This window comes from Triturus cristatus, chromosome 4_2 (genome assembly GCF_964204655.1).
Source record: "Triturus cristatus chromosome 4_2, aTriCri1.1, whole genome shotgun sequence".
NCBI lineage: Eukaryota > Metazoa > Chordata > Amphibia > Caudata > Salamandridae > Triturus > Triturus cristatus.
The window spans coordinates 279,558,951-279,582,337 of NC_140586.1; the positions used below are offsets into that span (position 1 = coordinate 279,558,951).

General features: G+C 40.1%; 1 protein-coding gene across 6 annotated transcripts in view; it reads left to right on the forward strand.

Moving 5' to 3' along the window:
• Positions 1–21,394, forward strand: part of PBX1 (PBX homeobox 1) — a 382,352-nt gene extending 360,958 nt beyond the window's left edge. For all 6 annotated transcript variants that reach the window (XM_085601506.1, XM_085601507.1, XM_085601511.1 and 3 more), the window contains one exon: positions 21,028–21,394. In XM_085601506.1, the coding sequence (XP_085457632.1) occupies positions 21,028–21,120 (93 nt within the window). In that variant the 3' untranslated portion in view covers positions 21,121–21,394. The remainder of the gene's footprint in view (positions 1–21,027) is intronic.
• The last annotated feature ends 1,993 nt before the right edge of the window (positions 21,395–23,387 follow it).

Genomic DNA, 23,387 nt, shown 5'->3' on the forward strand with positions numbered 1-23,387 from the left:
CTAATGATATTGTTCCATGGAGAAAGACAGTATGAATTTCTGTCAACATGTAAAGGGAGGGAACGGGGGAAACCATCTTGTTTTTTTTTTGGGTGTGCTGGCGGCTTGGCCTGCATGAAAATTCATAGCGACAAGCTGTGTTGCATAGAGTGAAATCGATAAGACAGACACAAGGAGAACCGACTGTAGATTTGGGACAGCAATCCAACTTCATTTTTCAGATCAGCCGTCCGCCATCTCAGTAGCGGTGACAGCAGGCTGGAAGAAGAGGGCAGACTCAGAAAGGAAAGCTGCGCTCTAAACGGGTTCCCGGCGCTCCAGAGGTCACAGCAAAATCAGACGGCAGCAATGATTTCAGTTCTGAAATGCCCTCTCTCTTCTATTTCTATTTGTCTCATTATTACTAGGAAAAAAGTAATTGGTTAATTTTTTTAGCCACCTTATAAAACACCCTTATGTACTTTTATCCATGTTTTTCTCTGTTTAAAAGAGAACGTAGGCGATTTGTGCTAGAAATTATAAATTAATAAGTATTTACTAAGGAAGGCTATGATTTAGGGAAGGGAAGATAATATTTCTTTGTTATTATATATATTTACTCAAGTATTTTGTTTTAATGTCTATCAAAATCTAATCAAACTTTTTTAAATGGAAAATGTATATGAAGCTAGATAAAATATGAAGCGGAGAAAATGTAATAAATTCATGCAAATATATATTCAAAATACAGCTAGGGAGAGACGTGTTTTAATATATATATATACATATGACGAAGGCCAGAGTGCCGGAACGCGTGTGTTAGTATTTGTTTTGGAAACAGAATTAAAAACGATTTTTTTGATGGAGCTGGAGTGCGCAGCGTGTTTTCCTTGTTGGGGACGTGGTGATTTGGAATATATATATATATATATGTATATATATGTTCTATTTTTTAGTAAAGAAAAATAATATGGTTACCTAGTCGCCATAATTTAAAATAAAATAAATGTACCTAAGTAATTATATCTATGTATCTGTATATATGTTATACATGCACATGCGTGCATTCTTTGACCTTTCCTAATTAATTATCTAGAATTTAAACCACGCACCATCAAGCTTCGTCAAATATTATCGGAATATGTCATTTTCATAATATGCAAAAAACCGTTCTGACATTTCTTTAACGAGGTGTCCTTCAGTTTAACAGCAGTGTTTTTTATGTGGCTGGTTGTCTTTCCCACCGGGTCAGGAAACCATGTTAATCGAAGGTGCCGGGTTAGGAAGATATGTATTTTGGGGTGGGGCAAATGGGGAGTTGCACAATTATATTTGGCTTTTCTGTTTTTAGACAGTTGTTTCATTGCACGGAGCACTGGCGTATTCTAATTAATGGAGAAATAATCGTGGACGAGACAGACTCCTCAGCGCTCCGTGTATCATTTCTGGAGCGTGGAGGGCGGTTGGTTGGTTGGGGAGTGTCACATTAATTTGAGAGAAGTGAGAGTAAGCAGAGAGGGCAGGTGCTGCTAGCGGAAGCCAATTAAAATACGCGGAAAATGATGTTTCGCAAATAAACTCGAGAGCGCGTCTCTCCTTTTTACGCACACCGTCACGTTTTCCGCCAAAAAATTGAGATGAGTGCGTCATATCGAAGCTAAGAACCTAAACGTCGATTTTCAGTTAATAAGCGCCATGTGTGTCTACGTACAGCATAATTGCTGTATGGTTTATTTCAGAGTTTAAGAAGTAGTCTTTGTTTCTGAATGAACGTCCTTCCCCGTGCATTGTGTTTTTGTTGATGATACATACAAGTTACACAAAGCTCTGGTGCTTTCCATTTTACTTTCCCTTTCGTGGAGTGTGGCGAACTGTCCGTCTGTATATGTTTACCTTCGGAGTTCCTGCCGGGTGCGTCTTGTGTCATAAATCGGAATTGCATTGTAGGCAGAAATAGCTTCCAACACGTTCTTGCGGCTGACAGACAGAACGGCAGAGAATAGGGTGGGAGAAATATGTCAAAACAGCAAACGTTGTGTTCATAATTACTGTCTTAAAGGTGGATTTCTACAGTGGGGCCAGTACACTCACTTCCGGTATGGATATATCGAATAGAGGTGGACCACCTCAAATGAGTGTGATAGTAAGTGTACAAACTAACGGATATTTGAAAACATAGCTTACAGATATTTCTTTGAGACAAATACTTTGAGGGACGGGTCCTCCATTTTATTAATTCGCATGGAAGCAACATTACGCCTGTGTTCGCCACGCGGTGGCTGGTGACGACCTTGTTGTCACTTCAAGGGGCTTATTTGCGCCGCCGGTGCTTCGCTTTTAATATGGGGGGGAAAAAGTGACGCCGCGCAAGGAGTAAACGCACGTTCCGTCTGCTAATTATGTGCTGCGAATGCGAATCGCCGCTATCCATCGCAGTCCCTGAGAATTAGCAAGATGTACTTTTGTTATTGGGAGTGAAAAATCCGACTTGGGATCAATTGATGCATTTTATGTGGTGGAGAAAATGAGCCACCCCTTTTCTCCGGGATAGTTTATTTTTAGTTTTTCACCAGACACGGACACTCGGTTGCCATTGTGCACTACAGCACCATATACATTTTTTTTTACATTCTGCGAGTTTGGATAGTGCTGCTTCTTTATTTAAAATGCACCATTTTTATATTTTGTTCTGTACATCTCTGACTACATAACTGGGGGCGTTTCATACAAACAGAATCTGTTGGATAGTTGTTCATGATGCTGCAGAAAAAAACAAAAAATAATTACACAAGTTATACAGAACGAAAATCAATAACTAATAGGGCATACTAAAACGAGAAACCAAGCAAAAGTAGCAAACACAGTAGTTACGCTTGGCCAGCAGAAATTCTACACCCTCATCGCCACCTCCATTTTGACCCAAAGAGCAGTAAGACATGAACATTTCCCATAAAACTGTGTGGGTATTCACATTGGTCTCTATCCTGCTATAGCTTTGCCAAGGTTCCTAAACCCTTCAACCAACTGGTAGCTGCGCGCTCTGTTTGAAGGGTGCATGAAAAAAGCACAGCACATTTTCTCCTTTCAAAATCAATAAAAAAACTCGGCTTTTAAATATGTAAATCTTTTAATAAGCTGCCAGGGTTCGTAATCAGTTCATTAAAACAAAAATGGGTGAACTTGATGTTTATGACCAAATGTAACAAAAAATGTTTATGGACTGACTGGGGATATGGCTCAGCCCTGACAAGTATTTCCAAAGTACTGCTTCCGGACAGTGCTGGAATTTAAAAAAATGTATTCTGGGAACCCATATATTGGGGGTCAAGGTGTGGCAAATGAAAGGGGGTGGATTCACGAGAGGCGGAGCTTAAAAGCAGAGTATGACAGTCAACATGCATTTATTTGAAGAAAAAAACTGCTGCAAAAAAATTGACAAGGACAAATGTCACAGTAAATCTGTTCTAGCTTACTTATTTGGTCACAATGGGGCTGCACTTTAGGATAGTTTACATGGTTAAGATACCTGCTGCAGACATCTTTGTGTGGCCAGTCATTTTGATGTGTGATTATAATAGCGGTAAGATAAGATCACTGGTGGTTAATGCAGTTCTGGCAGAGTTCTCTGTTTTTATCCAGTCTCAGTTTTGAAACAAAAAATATCATCGACGGTTAATGTGCCTGTTGCAAGCAAATTGTGTAAGATGCAGAAGACAGATTTGTATTATATGTAGCTAAGTAAGTGGGTTACTGCTTTTGACACACACTAAGATCATTTTTTTAATTCCAGCTTATTAGTTGCATTCCTTCTAATATAGCACAGTGATCTATTCACAGGCTTCAAGGAGCTAAATGTGAACTTTATGTCATGACCTTAGTTCCTTAATGTTTTTTTTCAATCAGTTGTTATTCAAAAATGGCAATGAAATGTTATTTTGCTAAGTAACAATGTCTTGTTAGTACAGACAACACCAATCACTGCTACGTGTTATATCCTTTGTGGTTCTGCGACCACTCACTCTTAACATATAATGTTTACAAGTAAGGATGCTATGTGATTCCTACACCTTATAATCCTTATTGTCTTATGTAAAGTTTCCTGTACTTTGATTTACACACTTGTATGATTTATTTAGTCTGTGTGTGATGCAAAGCACTCTGACACCCTAAACTTGAATCAGTTGTGCTATAAACGAATAAAAAAAATAGTAGGTGACATTCAAATCATTATTTGTGTAAATACACACAGATACATCTGCGTTCTTACAGTGCATGGACATCTCTTAATGGGGGAGAGGGGAGATGAACAAAGTTAAAAACCTGTCCCCAATAGTTCCTCTTAAGTACTTGTGAAGTGATAAGCTGTTCTCCTTTGTTCCCTGTCAATGCATTGGCGTCTAGGTGTTAGGCTTGAGATGGGTCCCAGCCAGGATGATATATCAACAAAAGAAGACCTGATGGGCCCTCAAATCAGGCCTATGTTTTGGGATTAGCTAGAAGTTAAAATAAGAAAGCCCCTCACCACCTGCAGATTGCTGCTCCGAACCAATGGAAAGCAGACAACATGTGGGCGCTGCTGAATTGTGTTATGGTGTCAGAAAATTGCACTGGGACAAATTCAGGTTATTGTCCTTGGTCAGGCAAATCCCAGATTCGGCCCAGAAGTAACTGCCGGAACTGGGATCCCCGGATTCCCACTCCTTTCCAGTACTGATCTGATTGGTGCAGTTTGACTGTTGATTGTGCTTTGGAGAAAACATTTGTGGGTAAAAATGTATCTCCTTTTGAATACTTTTTTAGAACACAGTAGTGTTCACCGTACACTGAAGAAAATTGAAAATCAGATCTGACTGAGGCCATAGTTCCTAAAAGCATTACACATGGAGAGGAAAGTGCAAGCTACAACGTACTTAGGGGGATATGTACAAGCCCCTATCGCCACAACACATAACTTTTTCCGATGTGGTGGCAATAGGGGCTGCGCCTTATGTACAAGGCAGGATTACGCCACTTAACGTGGCTTAATGTTTCCTTGTAAATAAGGCCCCCTTTCACAATATGGTTAGTGTGAAAGGGGTGGGCAGTGGGTGTTGCGGTGGGCGTTCCACCATAACACTCATTGATTTTTACCCTGCCCCCTATGTAGAAGGGAAGCATACAGAGGAGGCAGCGCCAAAATTAAGATCAGGGAAAACCTGGGCTGAACTTGGCAAAACGAGGAGAAATGCACTATTTCTCCTCGTTTTTGCTTTTTCCAGAGGAGAAATGTATTATTTCTCCTCGTTTTTGCTTTTTCCATGCACACATGGAAAAAGCAATCTTCCATGGATTCTTTATGTACAGGAAGGTCCCCCTTCCTGTACATAAACAATCTGTAAAAAAAAATGCCATTTTGTGACTTTGATGTGTGCTGCATGAAGCAGCACACATAAAAGTGACAAAATGGAATATTCTGATTGTTTATGTGCAGGAAGGGACACCTTCCTACACAAAAACAATCCTCTACTGCACGCAGATACCCTTGCACTATGGTGCAATGGTGAATGCGTTGGCGCTACTCTGCTAAGTGTAGCGCAGGGGGAAATGCAAGGCTGCACCATATCCTTGTAAATATGGTGACGGATTGCATTTCGGAAGTTGCGGAGTGAGGCTTTAAGCCAAAATGGCTAACGCAAAGTCCGCCACCTCATCATACATATGCCCCTTAGACTCCAATTTACAGAGGTGGTGGGCTGAAATATGGAAGTACTCTGGTTTTTCTTGCCATAATATTGAGATATAGCTTGCATGCAAGGTGACTACAACTATACAGAATTATCCCACTAATAAAAAAAAATACCTGCTTGAGTCGGCTGTAATACACCGTAGAACTAGCGTATCTATAAGCAAACATTGGCAAAGCCAGCAGGTCTGCATTGCCTGTCAACATTTTGGCGTTGACAGTACTTGTTTTGTTTGTGACTGGTTTTTGTGTAAAACTTTACTACTAAAAGCAGTCAGAGGCAGCTGCTTGTTCGTGCACACAAATGCCCACCACACATGCCCAAGAGGAGCTCTCAAAGTGTTTTTTGTCCTCGAGTTTTCCCAAAAATACTCACAGAAAAATGAAGTAGGAGCGTGACTCGCAGACATAAAGTTACACGACTGGCTGGTAGCAGTGTAAGGGAGCTTCCACGGTCTCATCAAAGGAAAAAAGTGCAAGGAAAAAATAAGAATAAAAAGCACACTTTGGCCCACTAGTTTCTGGCACAAAAGGGGACTTTTTTTTGTGCGGATGTGCCTTTGGTGCAGAAGCAGAATGTTTTACGTCACAATGAATTTAGCCAATGTCTGAGGTGGGCTGACCCTGTGCTCCATGCTCTATGCTTTGGGGGCGTAAACAAAAGGGGAATTACACTACAGCAATTCAGTGGATGAAGAGGGTTGATCAAAAGCTCATGTATCGTACCTACACATGTGTATATCTTGCACCAGAATTAAATATTTTTTTTGTGACATTAGCAAAATCAACATTTAAAATTATTTTTATAGTGCGGGAAGGAAATGTTTTTCCCACAAATCAGTTTTTTATTCATAGTGCTGGGGAAAGAGGCGAAAACATTTTATCCAAATATGTCCTATTGTTCTGTGAGGCTATTTTACGATGATGTAAGCCCATATCAGTCGTCAAACACTGTTTTGGAAAAGGCTAATGCATAAATGAGTATAAGTTGCACCTCCAAATGTAAAATGTAAGTTTCTGTTTTCTGAACCGGATAGTATCACATTTATTTTTTAGCAAATATTTGTTCAGCTAACACGGAGTTACTTACACAGACACATCAAAAAGGCCTTTTTTTATTTCTGTTTTTCGCTTAAAGATTTTCTAATTTACAGGGTCACAGTTAGCTCAAGTCTTTTAATGTACATTGTAGGCCAGGTTCATTTTGTATATTCATTTGGAGTAACCGATATCATCCATCAAAAAGCAAAATGTTCCCAAATGTTGTCTGTCCAGAGCAGCTCTTAGATTCAATTGGAACTGTCGACTCACGTAATATCTCGCGGATTCCCGACTGCTGGCTCCGATGTCACCCTGCTAAGTCAAGGGGCTAATTGGAAATAATGTAACTGAACATGTGCATACAATTATGTCTGATTCCATGAGCCTTTTGTAAATAATGGACGAGAAATCCACACAGCACCCATCGCTTTGCATCAGTTTCTAACAGCCCAGGCAGTGTTTTTTTGTGTCTCTACTCTCCCCTTTTGTCCAGTTGTGTAAATCGCTAGAGTGAAAATCAAAATATCTCTAACCTTGGAAATATGTATATTGTTAAGGATGTAAGGATGAAAGATTTAGAAGGCAGTATTTAAAGAAAATATTACATTCACATTTTCACATTTCCTTTATGATTTTCATGGTCACAGCATACATTTTTGAAAAACAGTAAGAAGATGTAAGTGCACAGAGGTAATAATAAATCAAGAACAACTTGATGTGTGCCTCTTTGTTCTACCATAAATCAGTTATACTTAGGCGGGAACTGAAAAATTTCTACTCACACAGTAGTAGGTAACTACATGGAACTGAATTAACACGATTGTGTAATCTACTGGCACAAAATTGTTACTAATTCCACCCTGCCTCAGTCCTTTGGAATGCCAGGAACTCATTGTTCAGTTGGGAAGTCATTTTCAGCTAAGAGATCGTTTTGCTTCCTAACTGGGCAGGTGACCCAGATTTTTTTTCATAGTTATAATCCTGAGTTTTCTTCACCTCACATCAATTTATTCTCTCATTGGATGGCCTCTGCAGCTGTCCTTTATAAGTGTAGTGTTAGCCATGACCTTTTGATTTTACAAAAATGATATATTAGCCCACGTTATGTACTAGCCCACTGGCAGTCGCCAGTGGGTAGTTGTAGTTAGGACCACGTTTCCATAGGATTTTTTTTGTTTGTTTTCCTAATAACTTTGGTGCTGCTTGATGAATCTTCATTAAACTTTCCCAATTATTTTTTCTTCCCTTCAGCTCCTTCCTGGAAAGGTTCGGGGTGATCCATCGAGCGGGGGCTGAGAAAAAAAGGGGATCCCAAAATGCATTTTCCCCATTGATGTGTCCATAGGAACTTTAGACAGAGCTACAGCCCAAACCACTGAATGGATTTTCACCAAATAAGGCAGAAAGCTAGATTTCGGTCCTGAAAGAGTGCTGTTTATGATTTAGTATACATTCATATAGTCGTTTTTTAGCAATTAAGTCTTAAAAAAAAGTACATTTCACACAGTGGAGGATCCGCAGAGCTGACGGATGTCATGGAGGGATCTGATTGGCTGCCACCACATCAACAACAATGTGGTGGCAGCCATCATAGGACTCTGGACTGGTCCCGAATTTTAAAGAAATGTGAAAAAAAGACATAAGTGGCAGTGTAGGGATACCCTGCCCCTAGGCCTGCTGGTAGGGTCCCAAATGGACCCCACATGGTGCCCAAAAACTTTTCTTTCTACATTTTGGCACAAATTCGTTGAGCATCCCAGGGCAGGAGCCGCTCATTAATTATTCACTGCTCCAGTATGGAGTGCTCCATAATGCACTGAAAATGCGTTTTTGTTTAATTTTTTAAGCTTGGTGTTGCCCCTAGAATAGGGCGGGGCACCCCCAAGCATTTGTTTTTAATATTGTTGGGCGGTTGCGGGACGTGAAGCAGCCACTCAGCAACATAAAAAAAATCAGTAAGTCTTGTGAGTCATTAAAAACATGACCGCAGGAGAGTTTGCCATATTGTTTTTTTAAACACCCCTAGTTAGAACTCTATGCTCTTCAGCTAGAGTACAAGGCCATCATGTGGTTGTGTATATGATTGCATTTTTCTGGGCCGAAAAATATTCAAAGAAAGACTCTGACATGTGCTTTTATTTTAAAAAAGTGCGAGTCTTTCTTTTACATTTTTCAGCCCACAAACTACAATAATAAAACAATGTTAAAAGAAACACTCACAGATGTTTATTTTTTTATATAAATTTAGTAAACCTTTTTATATCAAACACTATTATTAAGCATTGCATTGTGTGAATTACTGAAATGTACACTAGATTAAAAATTTTAGGGACTTGTGGAGAAAGATGACAATAATGTCATTTGTTATATTTTGGTGTTGTGAATCTCTGGTAAAGTTAATAAGTCTACTTGAGTATGGCCAGGACCTGCACATGCCTGAAGGCAATGCATGCTGTGATATTGGCTGCTTGCAAGTAGTTGGATGCAGGGCATGCCGTGCATGTTTGGCTTCCGGCAGGGGTGTAGGTTGCAGGACCTGGCTAAAGGGCCCAGGCCACACCCAGGGGTTGGCTTTACGTATGGTAATAAAATGTTACTTTAAATAAAAAAAACCTAGACATTCACAAAAAACCCAAAGTAAAATTATAGTTATGTGAAAATCTCAGTTAAAACAAACCGTTTTAAAACGTACAATGCCACTAAATTCACCGGTTATAGTTATCTCAAGTAACTATAACTTGTGCCCTAAGGTAACTATAACTTGCTCCCTCACCAAGCAATGCTAATTACCCCACATATTACATCATTCATGGCACATTCTATGACTTCATTGATAATATCACTGTAACATTTGAAATTACATTACGGATGAGAGTGAAACTGTGCATGCCGAGGGCATGAGCTGTAGTTATCTTTGGGCACGTCTTATAGTTACTTGAGATAACTATAACTGGTGAATTTCTGTGGTTTTGTACATTTAAAATTACATTTTTTATCTGACATTTTCAACTAATTACAATGTCGCTTTAACCTTTTGGTTTTTCAGTGAATATATTGCGTACTTATAGGTTCATCCAGCCAGCCCTTGTCATTAGTTGGTGTGTTGTTGTCGCGTTCAAATTTTTTTTGTCCGCCCACTAAAGTATACAGCATGGGGAAATGGGTCAGCCCATTTCAGGCATTGGCTTAATTCACTGTGAGTGATAACAGTCTGCTCTTTCACAAGAATACATCCACGCACAATGCAGCTCCTTTGAGTGCACTGGCTTCAAATGCAATGTATGCTTCTTGAGATCAAAAATATTTTTGCTTTTAGCCAATGTTTTCTTTTGGTGAGGGCCGAGCAGCTCCCCCAATGATAACGTTCCGCAAAAACCATGACAAAACAAAGCAAGTATTAACAAAGGTGAAAGGCTTGCAGCCATTGCCAGACCATTCGGCTTTGCCCGAGCTTTATGTTATTGGTGCCTTTTTCCTGCGTAAGCATCTGCAACTTCCCGTACAGAGTAGTTTGAGAGTTCCCTATATGTGAACTCTCTAAAGGCTTTGCAAAGTGAATGATCATGTCAAGGCTTTCGCTCCAAGACATCTGGAATTTGTGGTCAAGGAAACTGGTCCATAAGATTATACATAAATATTAGCTGTCACCTCTGAAAAAAGTCAGTAAGAAGATCAGCAATGTCTTTATTCTGTCCTTGCCAGGTATATATGTTATTCCCCACTATACATGCCCATCTAGCAAGAGATTGCCCCTGACTCTAGTACTATTCCCACAGTCTCTACTCCAGATTGTGGCTAGTCTAATCACAGCTGTAGAATGTTTGCATCAGTGCCCCAGTGGTTGTGAAAACATGCTCTTTGGAGGACTTTGCTTCCATCTGACAGATTACTTTCCCCAGGCCTGTTGAAAGGGTTTAAGATTCCTATAGATGCAGGATGCCAACATGCCATGACCTCACACTCCCCTGTTGCTTAGCCCTGCACCAAGGTGGGAAATCTGAAAAAGTAACACCCTTCAGCATCTCATCAATTCTTAATCAGATAATCATGGTGCCAGTCTTCTTCAATATACTAATGCCTTTCTTCACTGATTCATTTTCGTTCTGCCAGCAGCAACTTTATCTTAAGTTAGTTTTCCACACTATTTCAGAATCTGCTTGTCTGGTGTTACTTAGCTCTGTACCCTGTCCTAGTAGAGTGGTACTTGGCACGGACCTGCCCTCTCTGCCATTCACACTTGTATTCCTGGCGCAGCCCCACCCTGACACCTATATTTTAGTAATGTAACATAGAAGGGTATACATGGGCTTCCCCCCATTTTGTTCTGCAAGGGCCTCCTCTAACAGCCTAGATACCTGAACGAAGCTGACATAAGGCAGATTCTTTGCATCTTTTTCACTTTAGTGCACGTGTCTTTATATTTTATCTTGATTTCCCTATTGTCAGAGGTTCCTAGTCTGTAATTTTATAATTAATGTGTGTTTTAGAACAAATTTGCTTTTTCATGTGCGTGATTTTAGTGGTTTGTATACTACATTTTAAAGCTGCTAGACAATAATCAAATTTGATGATAAAATCTCCTAACATGTTGTCCCAACTCCCCCACTACATATATTTTGAATATTTAAATATTCAATCATGTAAGCCTTTCATTTACAGGTTGATGGATATCCAGATTTCTCATTTAGACTCTGAGTAGGCCGCCAACATGACTTCATGAATGGCTTAAACTCAGCGACAGCTCCTGCATGAAAGCGGAGGAAAATCTCCCGCCTGCTGCAAGCGCTGCAAGCAAACATACAAAAAGTTTGCCACCAGCTCACGCTGTGTACAGCATGAGCATGAGACAGGGGGCGGGGCTGAATCCTGCTATTGCAGGATTACTGCTGCCCCTTTCAGTGCGCTTGTCAGGATGGCCGGTTGGCTTCCTACGGCCAGCCCGACATGCGCACTTTGGACCCAGCAATCCTCCGGCTGTGAAAAAGCTGGGCATTGCTGGCACAGGCCCCCAGCCTCAAAATGAGTGCTGGGATAGCCTTCTCCCACTAATCCTGGAGATGCTGTCACGCGATGAAAGCAGATTGGTTGGATTCGCATTCCACTGAGCAGGAAGGAGGTTCTTCCATTCCTCCTCGGGGAACTCCGGGGAGAAGTGCTGCATATATGGTGAGTTTGACGCAATTGCGACCAACCATATTTTTTAAATGGTAGCTGCCACTGCTTAAACTTAGCAAAGTATATGTATGGAATTTGTGAAAAGCAAAAACAAGGATGGGATGTTGGACGGAGTGCTGAAACTTTTCAGACACTCACCCCAAATCACAGATCTGGGTTGAATCCATCATAGTTCTTTAGCTCCCTTCGCCACCTCAGTATAGACACAGCTATATGCAAATCATTCTTGACCCTGTGCATCATGGGAACAGTCCAGCTCGAACTGGTAAGCCATGTCTTCCCTGGACCGGAAACAGACATCCTGGGACCAGTTTTGGGGGTAACACCCCTCATCAGCCAGGCTAGCTTTAATCCAGTGGCAAAGTGAGCAAGGGACCCACGTCTGGGCATACCCTGACAACTTAGGGCGAACAAAGCAAACACATTTCACTGAGCAGGAAGGAGGTTCTTCCATTTCTCCTTGTGGAACTCCGGGGAGAAGTGAGGTATATATGGTGAGTTTGACGCAATTGTGCCCACCATATTTTTTACTTGGTAGCTGGCACTGCTTAAACCTAGCAAAGTAGATGTATGCAGTTTGTGAAAGCAAAGAGAAGGCACACAGGCACTGAAAGTGAATTGTTACCATAAGTTTCCGAATCCCACTCCTCCTTCCCCATTATCAACTCAGTTGAGCGAATATGCGGACAACCATCATTTCCAGATTCCCTATGTTAGTGTACAGTACAGATTTGTTGTATAACTATATCTGCATGATGTAATTTAGAAATCTTTTAGATGCTGAGTTTTTACTTATGTAAAAAGTAATATATATTTCTCACCTCATAGGTGACCGGAACTGATGCAAAGTGTGTAGATGTTTTAATGGTTTGCATATTAGATTTTAAGGACCTCATTAGGAGTGACAAAATAATTTAGATTGGCCAGTTACAGCCGCCATCAAAATTTTGAGATCCGCAGGGTCATCATGGATCTGTACGGAATTTCTGGGGAAATCAGACCCAGAATTACTGATTCTCCAAGTAATTCCAACTTTCAAAGTGAACCCCCAGGGCCAAACTCATAATCGGTCACATTTTTTCAGCCCTGATGTTACTCGCACCCACAGCCTCTATAACTCTAGAAAGGGGGAAGACCGACCCTTTCTTTTTTGGTGGGGAAATTCCCCATAAAACCACCCCTTGTTTTAAATTTACTGCTAACCTCCCATAACCACTACCCGCTCCAAACCCTACAATTACCCTTATCTCCCTTTACCACTACCTATCCCAAACCTAAAATTACCCTTTCCTTACTGATAAAACTTATAAAACGTCTTAAGGACTTTCCTAAACCCTTTCATATCAAATGAACATTATAAAAACATCAAAGTCAACAATTTTAAGCTGCAACAGCTGGAACAGCTGAAGTCCGATTGGGAATGTGAGAGTGCATTGGATAAGGTGCAGAGGAAGCTTGTACTGAACTACACCTTAAAGACTTTTCTAATACCTTTTCCTGTCATGTAGGCATTGTGGCATCACCATGGTCAACAATTGTGAAAGAAAAGAAGGAGCAGCAGATACCTAGCAAAAAATGTGCAGGTGTGCTGGATAGGGTGTAGATTTAGCATGCACCTAAGCATGATGGTCGTTGTGTCTTCCCGGTCATTTGATTTACAGTTTGAAACTGGAATCGTCCATGCAATGAGTCACGTGAGATACAAAAGTCAGTAATTTGACACAGAGAGGGAGTATATGAGCGATCAATTTAAAAATGTGCAAATCAGCAGGTTAAAGTGCTAAGTCGATGTGGAATACGGCAATATGTGCAGGAGGGCTTCACATTAAATTGAGTTTTTTGTTAAAAGCTAAGGTCGTCTGTGTACCTTAGAGCAAGGTGCAAATTAGCAGGGTAAGGTGCAAGGTCTCCCTCATGCAGTTATACAAAACGCTACATAAGTCTTAGGGTGGACGCCTGATTCTGCTAATGCAGACAACGTAGACAGAGCATTCACAAGAAACTTTCATATCAATTATCCATTTTTAGTAAAAGAAAAAAAAATGGCCACCCCATCGACCGACTTATAGTAATGTGCAAATAAACATTACAAAGTGAAAAGTCTGCGTGCTATAGCACGATATGGGCGACAGAGTCTTCCAAGTAACTTAGGCAGGTGTTTTGCTTTTATCTTTCTTGTCACCTTGCTGAGGGGCTTTACTCAGCAGGTTCTTGCCTCCAGTATATATTTTCTAAATTTGGACAGATCTGAAGCGGTGGTGCTGGAGATGAGAACTGATACTGCTTTTGCGCATGTCCATGCCCCTGTGGACAGAAAATTTGGGTTTAGTAATGTCCATCATGGCTGTAGCAAATTGAAATTTGCCATGAAACATTATATATTTATGGTCCAAAATTTTGAACTGAGCTGTGTCGTTTTTTATCAACCCTGTGTTAAGCATTGCTCTTTCACTTCATTAGGTCGAGCCTGCAGGCAGCGCATGCGTGCTGTCAAATGTGGCGATCTATTGTTTTTACACAAAAAATTATAAGGACTTATAGCCCGCTAGTTACTTACTGTAGGTAGGCTTAAAGATCACTCTCATTTCCTTGCTTGACCAAGTACTGATTGATTGTTGCTTTTTTGTATTCTTCCGCTGCTCCTACTTGAATAGAGGTACTTTTTTGGTGGTCAATTCACTTGTAGTCATTGTTTGTACCCCCTGTTGTCATCGTGGCTTGCTCCATCCCACTTCTTTGCTCCACCATGTCATCTCTTGCAGTTCACACATAAAATAATGCTGCTGTTAACTACAGTCACCTCTGGACTGTTATTTTATAATCCCATATCCAAAGGTTTTGACAAAAGTCCCCAAAAATGCAGACCCATGCCACACTGAGTTTATCTTCAGCCTCCAAAAGTACTGTCCATGAGGCACTACATGACCGCACTCCTGAGTTTGACTTATCAGAAGATGAAGATCAGACACCCACCTGGATACAATGCATGGCAGCGGTGCTTGCGCATCTGAGCCCCCACTCTCTGGAGCCTGTCCCAGCCCATCTCTCACTGCGACCAGAAGCGCTGCCTTTTGGTAGCTCAGGGCCATTTGAAGGTTGCTTGTCTCCAGTGGTGGCTACAACAAAAATAATTTGGTGAGGCACTATGGTGCTAAACTCATCATATACTGCTCCCCCGTTGTGCACCTCTCTCCCCGATCGGTATCCACTGATCAGAAAGGGAACTGCTTACTTCCTGCTCAGTGGACACCAATAAAACCAATCCTGGAGCTGCTCTCATGCTGAGAGCAGCTCCAGGATTGGTGGGAACAGGCTAAGCCAGCACTAATTTTGAGGCTGGGGGCCTGTGTCAGCAATCCCCCAGGGGTTTAGTAGCCAGGGGATTGCTTGGTGCGCAATGCTCATGTAGGGCTGGCCGCACAATAGAGCAGGCCAACCCGACATGTGCACTGCAGAGGCAGTTGTAATCCTACAATTCCAAGATTCAGCCCCGCCCCTACCTTCGTACTGCAGCGTTTAAGTAAAATGGAAATGACATGCCATTTTACTTATTTGTATGTGCCTTCTGCGCTCACAGCAGGCGGGGCGACACTCCTCCGCTCAAAAGGAGGAGCCGCTCCTGCCTGTCTCACTCCTGCATTCTGCCACTCGCACACCTAGGTTTGACAGCCACTTGCAGGGCATTTTGCTTTTTTTGCACTGGCATTAGAACTATTACAAGATATTAAGATAAACATGTGCGCAAGAAAGACATTAGATGTGATATGAAATTTCAAATGGAAGAGCAAGCCTCAGAGCTGACGTGCTGTCTGTTTTGCCTTCGCTTCCTCTTTTTTTTGTTTTTTTGTTTGATGTAAAGCTGTCGTGACCCGCAGGTAGTAGAGCATTTTACATGAGCACCAGTTACAATACACACGTTAGAGAAGAGAAGGTGTGGCATATCGGTCAGAGTTGACAACTTTAGATCTGGTGAATCAGGTTCGACTTTCGGAGTTGGGTCAACAGCCTGTGATTATGGGCAAACCCCTTGCCTAAAAAAACATTAATATGACCTTGTGTAAAGTAACTGGTGTTCGTGTAAAGCGATCCAATACTTTCAGGTTGAGTTTGTGCTATATAAAAAAAAAACTGCAAGAATAAATTAGTATTGTGAAGGCACACGGAGATGTAGTGAGTCACAGGATGTTAAACTGACGCTGGGACTTAAATTTGGTTTTCCATTGCCAAAGTCAGCAACTTTGGCCATAACGCCACATCGTCACCATGCTTACGCCTGTTCTAAAAATGCTACTCCATACTCTTGAGTGCCTTGGAGCCTTTACCTGCCCCCCTCCTGCGTCTTGCCAAAGGACTTGCTAATGGTAGTGAGCAAAAGGCACGCTGTTGCAGGTAATCAGCAATTTAGTAGGCACACCTCAGCAACTCAGACATAAATGACATACATAAACAATTTATGTCATACGATATAATCATAACATATTGTTTCCTTCACACTCAAAAATTTAGGCTGGGGAAGCCCTCTCAGTATGTGAAAGAAGCAAATATAATGCGAGAAAAGAGAAAACAACAATGCTCTGAAGCATGATCATTTTTTTAATGTACAATTAGAGGTACACAGGTTGTATCGCCAAGTTCCGCTCTTGGTAATTGCACACTTTACAAATCTAGGAATCTTAAAAGTTCCAGAATACAAAGATATTTTCTGTGAAAAGTCAAGATTGGCTGAAGATGTCAATCATCACTGGGGCCACTTGGCAGCAATAACCACCTCAGTCCCCTGACACACAATCTTATAAGCAATGGTATATAGTAGTACATAATACATTAAGGATCTCATGTTCAAAGTGTTTTAACTGTTGCAACCCCCTAAATTCAGTAAATCTGAGAGTTTGTGACCACTAAAACACTTTCTGAAATGTACTAAACTCATTAACGATTTGGAAAAGGTTTTCAAGATCGTTAACTGAGTGTAGGAAATGATTCTGTATTTGTCAGGGATATATTTCAGGTACCCTTTCCAAACACCTATTTCTTATGGTATGTATTAATGTTTTGCGACCGGACTCCGGTCACCAACTCAAAGAGACCGCTGCCTACTCCTCCAAAAGGTTTGCGTAGCTTTTCAGTTTGTTTAAACGCATTCCTTTTCCCTTTACGGAAAATGGTCTGCGTTAAAGCAAAAAAAAAGATTGCTTTATTTAAAAACAACCACAGACCTGGTGGTCTACTGACCCGAGCAAGCCACCATCCCTGTGATTTTGGCCAATGACAGTGGGTCGCAGTTTGCGACCCCTTCATAAATATTGATGAGGTAAGTCGAATTGCGATCCGCTACGATTTTGTATGTTGTGAACCGACCTATTAATACATAGGTCGGTTCTCACAAATCATTAAAGATTTGTAAAAAGTCGGTGTTCAATTTGCGACCATTTTTCAAAGTTTATTCTTTGTACAAGCACTGATGCTTAATGTACTCAGTATATCTGTTACAAGAGTACTACTTCACAAAATACAGCAATAACATAGCATTAATGTTAAACCCACATTCGACCACTTTGTATATAAGTGTAATATAATATGGTCCTATAAGAAGTCAATTTATCCTATTAGGTGGTGTGCTACGATATAACATTGCATGTGGGCTGCTGTTTTGCTATATATACAACATTTTCTCTAAAGGCAACTTCAAAAGACCTTTCTACCAAGACGCCATTTGCAGGCCCTGCTGTACATTTTTCTTTTTACTCCTTTTATCCCTCATCTCCCCCCTCCACCTGCTCCTCCCCACCCCGGCTCTGGCTTATAATGACCCTCGAAACTGTAAGTGGCATTTTCAGTGCATTTGAGCAGCAAAACTCTCTTGTGACATAGCAATTATGGCTCTGAAATAGATTGGGCGCGTCACGGAAAGATAAGGGCTCTGAAAGTTTTCTGTTGTGATTATAGATTGTGACTTGCCCAAATAACAGGCTTTGGAATGAGCGGCTGCCAGCAGCCCTTTTGTGACTGCTTCAGTGATGGCACGTAAATTGCTATTAATGTCCTAAGTGTACTTGAATATGCCAGTCTCTGGCATGCAGAATGGGCTCGCGTGTTACTCTTTACACAGACCAGCGTGTCCAATCTCATAATCTGGTGTAATTGCTGCTGCTTCTGATGGGCAGAGAGTGTAGGAGGGCCTGTCTTCGCTATAATAATGACACTGCATCCATTAGTGTTTTCTTATCTATTTCTTGGTGAAAAGTATGTTTTGTCACCACTTATGGCAGGGTGCATGCAGTGGTTAATTTGTAAAAGAATAACTGTTGGGTCCCAAAGTTTACTCAGAATCCCATGGCCGGCACTATCAAATATTAGGATTTCTGAATACCAAAGCAGCATAGTTTTGATTCAACTTTATGCCTCTTTCCTTCATCACCAGACAATTCTTGCCGCTTTATCTCGATCTTTCAAATTCCTTTTCATCCCTGCTTTCTTTTTTTGGTCACTGTTTTCTCGTCCTCCTTTCCTTCTTTTGTGTTTTTCTTTCATTTGCACTAAGTCAAAGTCTTGAGAGGAAAAATAAGTGCCGGTCCCTCAAAATGAGTGATGAGGGCCACATATCAACCACCAGCTCAAATTAAGCACTCTGGCATGAGAAAATCTAGCATTTAAGTTACGTTGGCAATCCTCTGCGCGAGTTTCACCACCCACCCCCCAAAGAAAACCGATTGTCATTTGTTGTTTTCGTATAAAAATCAGGCATTTAACAAGTAAAGCTAATGACCTCTTTGGAACTATATCCACAGGGAATCTTGAAAAATAGCACACATAAAAGGTCACGCTCATTTTAGGTCCAATTTACATGAGATGATCATTGGTAGAAGATTAATTTTAGAGGTTGGTGGGTCCTCATAAGACACAGAAAGAGAACACAACTCACAAGCACGCTTTCCACTTGTGAAAGGGATGCAGTTTAATGATTTGTTTCCTATCAGTGGAAATGTCTGTGTAAGTTCTCTGAGCTGGAGAAAGAGCTCTTTTCTGATAACTTTAATGGCAGAAGTGACCTACATAAGCCAAATAAATCTGAATCCATGCTAGATGTTCAGAACAACTACTGACTGTGAGAACATTATTACCATTTAGCCTCATTGTTTGTTAACTTATCTTCTTTGGATGCCCTGGATATCTGGCATGCATCAAGCTTTCCTTGACCATTGTTAGAAACACCATTCCTATATGCTGATGAGTATCAAATCAGCAATCACCTGCTATTCATGAACATCACACACTTATGACTTCTCTAAAGAGGAGTTTTATTCGAAGTGGTATTTTCTTTCCAAGTGAGTGATTGCAGTCAAGAGGTAATTTTGTGTAAGAAATCGATGGCTAAGTAAATTTGCAGTTCCTGAGGAGTTTTCTCTAAAGTTAAAATTATAATTTATAGTGTTTTTGGAATAAAACTAAGTTGGGATAATTCTGTGAAAGGCTATTGAGTATTTGTCGAATCTTATTTCAAATCCTGGAATTTGTTTTAAGCTTGACAAAAATGGTCTGAAATTTGCAATTCTAAAAGGATTTTAGTATATTTTTATACATTATAAATGGTTCCAAAATTATTTTAATGTTTGTAAATACATGACATTTTTTGTTAAACTTTCCAAAATATTTTGGAAATAAAACATCGGGCTGTCATTAATATTTCAAGTAATGTGTTTTTGGATTGCATGTAAAACGTTAAAGTTGAGAAGAGAGTTTGTTGTGATTTTCCCTAACAGTTAGATTTGGTTATTAATGTGTTTGATTATTCAAACATGAAGTATACTAGATGCTATGTGCAACTGCCAGTATACATTATTTTACCCCTCTTTATAATGATGTGCAAAATATGTTGTTAAATAGTACCAGAATATTTTGTGGACTAGCAGCTTTTTAGAAGTTCTTTTAGTGGTGAAGTCCAAGTGTATAAATGTGGAGCTTGCACTTCGACGTACAGTTTCTTATTTTCATACTGACCTCTTATACTTACTTACAGAATTAAAAAGGAGAGCTCAGAGTTTTGAGCTATGAGTTTTGCTGTACTAAATTCGCAAAAACCTAATTTCTCCATAAACATAAATAATTTGTTATCACAGTTTGACTGTTTACATATTCCAACTTCTTTTTAGGATGTTTAACCTCTTGCGTGCCCCGCCCTTTCCCCGCCCTGTGCCGGGCTTTCTATTAGCGGGCGGGGTTCATAACGAGATGGTCTCGTCATGGGCACAGCGCAACCGCGGCCCATGACGAGACCATCTCGTCATGGGCACTGAAGGAGTTAAAAGAGTTAGTCTTTCAGTTTAAACAGTAAGACTCGTACTGCCTTTCAAAAATGTTTGAATAGTTTGTTAAAGAGCTGCACAATTTCTGGAACTTTTAAATGCATTGAAACATTTTGCTCAAATTTCAAGATTTAGATCTAGGAAAGGCAACAACTAACAGAAGACATTCTGAATGTATTACTATTTCAAAATAAATATATTTACATGTTTTGTAATAAGATACCAAAACGTGTAAGAAAATACCTAAATAAACATTGGATTCACAGTATTAACCCCTTGTGTGCCACGCCCTTTCCCCGCCCTGTGCCGGCCGTTGCATTAGCGGGCGGGGTTCATGACGAGCTGGACTCGTCATGGGCACAGCGCAACCGCGGCCCATGACGAGTCCAGCTCGTCATGGGCACAGAAGGGGTTAAAACATAAATAGTAGGTTGTGGGTTGGTTAGGTGGATGGTGTGTCCAAGTGTTTGTCCGTTCCTCTATGTGTTTGTTTAAAACTTCCAAACATCATTGATTCTAAAGGAAAATGAATGTAGAATTTTGAAAAAGGTCTTAAGATTACTATTCTTCCACACAAACCTATGCAAAGGCTGACATATACAGTTGATTAATTTTAAGGTCCTCGGCACACCTTGTATGGCTGGCATTGGTGCGAAGCAATTGATTCTTGCAATTTTTTATGTAATGTCAACAGTGCAGTTTTTCAGGTTTTGTTTTAATACCAAAATTTTGCTGCATGACCTTTATACATTGATTTTCATTGTGTGAATGTGTGCTTTTAATGACATATCTATTGTTTTTTTCTAGGCTAATGGAGGCTGGCAGGATGCAACCACACCCTCATCAGTAACATCCCCTACAGAAGGCCCCGGAAGTGTTCATTCTGATACCTCCAACTGATTTCTTGATCAACACACCCCGTTACATTAACCAGGGAGTTTTCATTAACACTCAAAGCAAGTCAGACTTGGAGAGGTGAAATCACTTCAGCTAAACTAACAACAGCGTCAAGAACATTCCTCTTGATTGAGGTGCTTACAGCTGATCTGGACAATTCATTTAACATCTTTTCTTTTTACTCATTTTGTGGGCAGAAAGTCCCACCTCCCAATCACCTATGGATATTTTCAACAGCCTTGGAAATTAAAAGGAAAAAAGAAATTTGAAAAACAAATTGTGCATTTGTTTCATAATCCTTTGAAGAGCGAGTTTTAACTTTTTGTTGTTTAATTCACTCTAAAGGAAGCCGGCAACCCATTCATTTAGATTTTTTTAAATTTCACACTACCTCTTGTGGCACACATTAATGTAGGATTTTCCTATTTTATTTTGTATCATTTAGGTCCGCGACATACTTGTTTCCATAAATGATTTCCTTTGGTTCAAGACAACCAGCACCTATAAGTCCACTATGTTCTAATCTCCAATGATTCAGTTTTGATGATGGATCAAAATAAACTTCAGAGTCCTTGTACTATCCAGCTCACCGGTGCCCACAACAGTAATCTGTGGATTAACCATGCAGCCCATTGCTATAAGCCATGGGGATAGTGATTTCTGTGTGGGCGTCTTGTGTTGTGTTGACCTATGCAGACTAATGATGTACTGTGTTTCTATGTGTTTCCCTGCTGAAAATTAGTCTTCTTGGTTATGTCAGCGGTTCTACTGTACATACACAGAACATGGGAAGATTTCTGGTTAGAATGATTTTATTCGCCATTGGAGCAACATTAGTTCCGTCAACATACAACAATTTGGTCATGACATTTATCTTTTTTGGAATTCCTTTTCAAGACAATTAAATTGAAAATGCAGGTGTTCTTCTTAAGGTAAAAATCATTAGAGATTGTAGTGTGTGTACAAGTGTTGACACCTTTTGTGATTAGCAGTGTTGCTCAATGGTATGTATGTAAGAACCTAAACTGCATAAGGTGGGTTGTAAGATGTCAAATTGACAAAACAACTGCATCAGAATTCAGCCTACTTTACCAGATAAAGTGGACATGAACTTTGTGACATTATATTTTTTTTAAATGGCTATGGAAATTGTGTGTGACATCCTCAAGCTATCTTCCTTGTAGTGGCATCATCGCGAAAATTAGGTGAATGAAAAAATGCCAAAACAAAACTTGTATTACACAATTATGTTGCGGTAGGTATAGTGCTCCTGCAAGACATGTTAAACCAGCAGCTATTTATGCAGGTGTTTGATTTAAACCTAGTTTGGTAAGGCACAGGGGATTCTCTATTGAATAGTTATCTTAAAAAAAAACACTTTCAATAGAGCTCTTCCCCTGTACTCAAGACTATTATATATTCTGTTTTCAATATAGAAGCCATATAGAATGTAAAATAGTTAAACCTAGTGTTGGCATTCTAACAGTTATGTGCAATTCTTTCGAACAAACGTGTCCCATATTTGAGCAGAGATGCCTCATTTCCATCAGCTTGCAACTTGCATTTCAAAATTAAGCATATGTGTTTATACAAACTATACTAAGAGGTGGTGGGACATAGATTGATAGTGTACTTAGTTAAATGTTGGATTGACTGCATTTCCATAGTCACCTTGGAATCTTAGTAAACGACAGTGGTGCACAGTTTCAATGGCTTAAATACATCTTTTTCTTTCAATATTAAATTAATAATGTAGTTGGTTTGTATGTCATGTATTTGGGAAATGGCTTGAGAAAAAGGCATTTCACAAACATACCATTGGGGAATCTGTACTGAAGTAAATTTAAATTCATACTCATGTTATCAATCAAACCTCCTTTGTAGTGAGGAGGTATTGTAGCAAGACACTACAAACAGTTCAACTCTAGAATATCTAAATGTATTTTCTCCCAATTCAGTTGAGATCTGGTTGCCGCCAACTTGTCTCTGCAACCTTTGGCTGCTTTGAGCCGCAGTTAACAGTTATGCTGACATTTCTGTTTTTCTTTTAAACAGAGTGTTATATTTGATAACTTGCTTAACTTTGGTACATCAACGGTACAAAAAAAGTCTGTTTTTATTGCAAGTAAGAAATGTGATCTTTAGTGCGTACACAAGTAGGAGCAGTAATATTGCATTAAAAAAGATCAGCTACAACTAGAAGTCTGTATTTTTTGGTGCAAAAAATCTGCCATGAATGTACTACAAGAAGTAAACATTGCACATCAGTA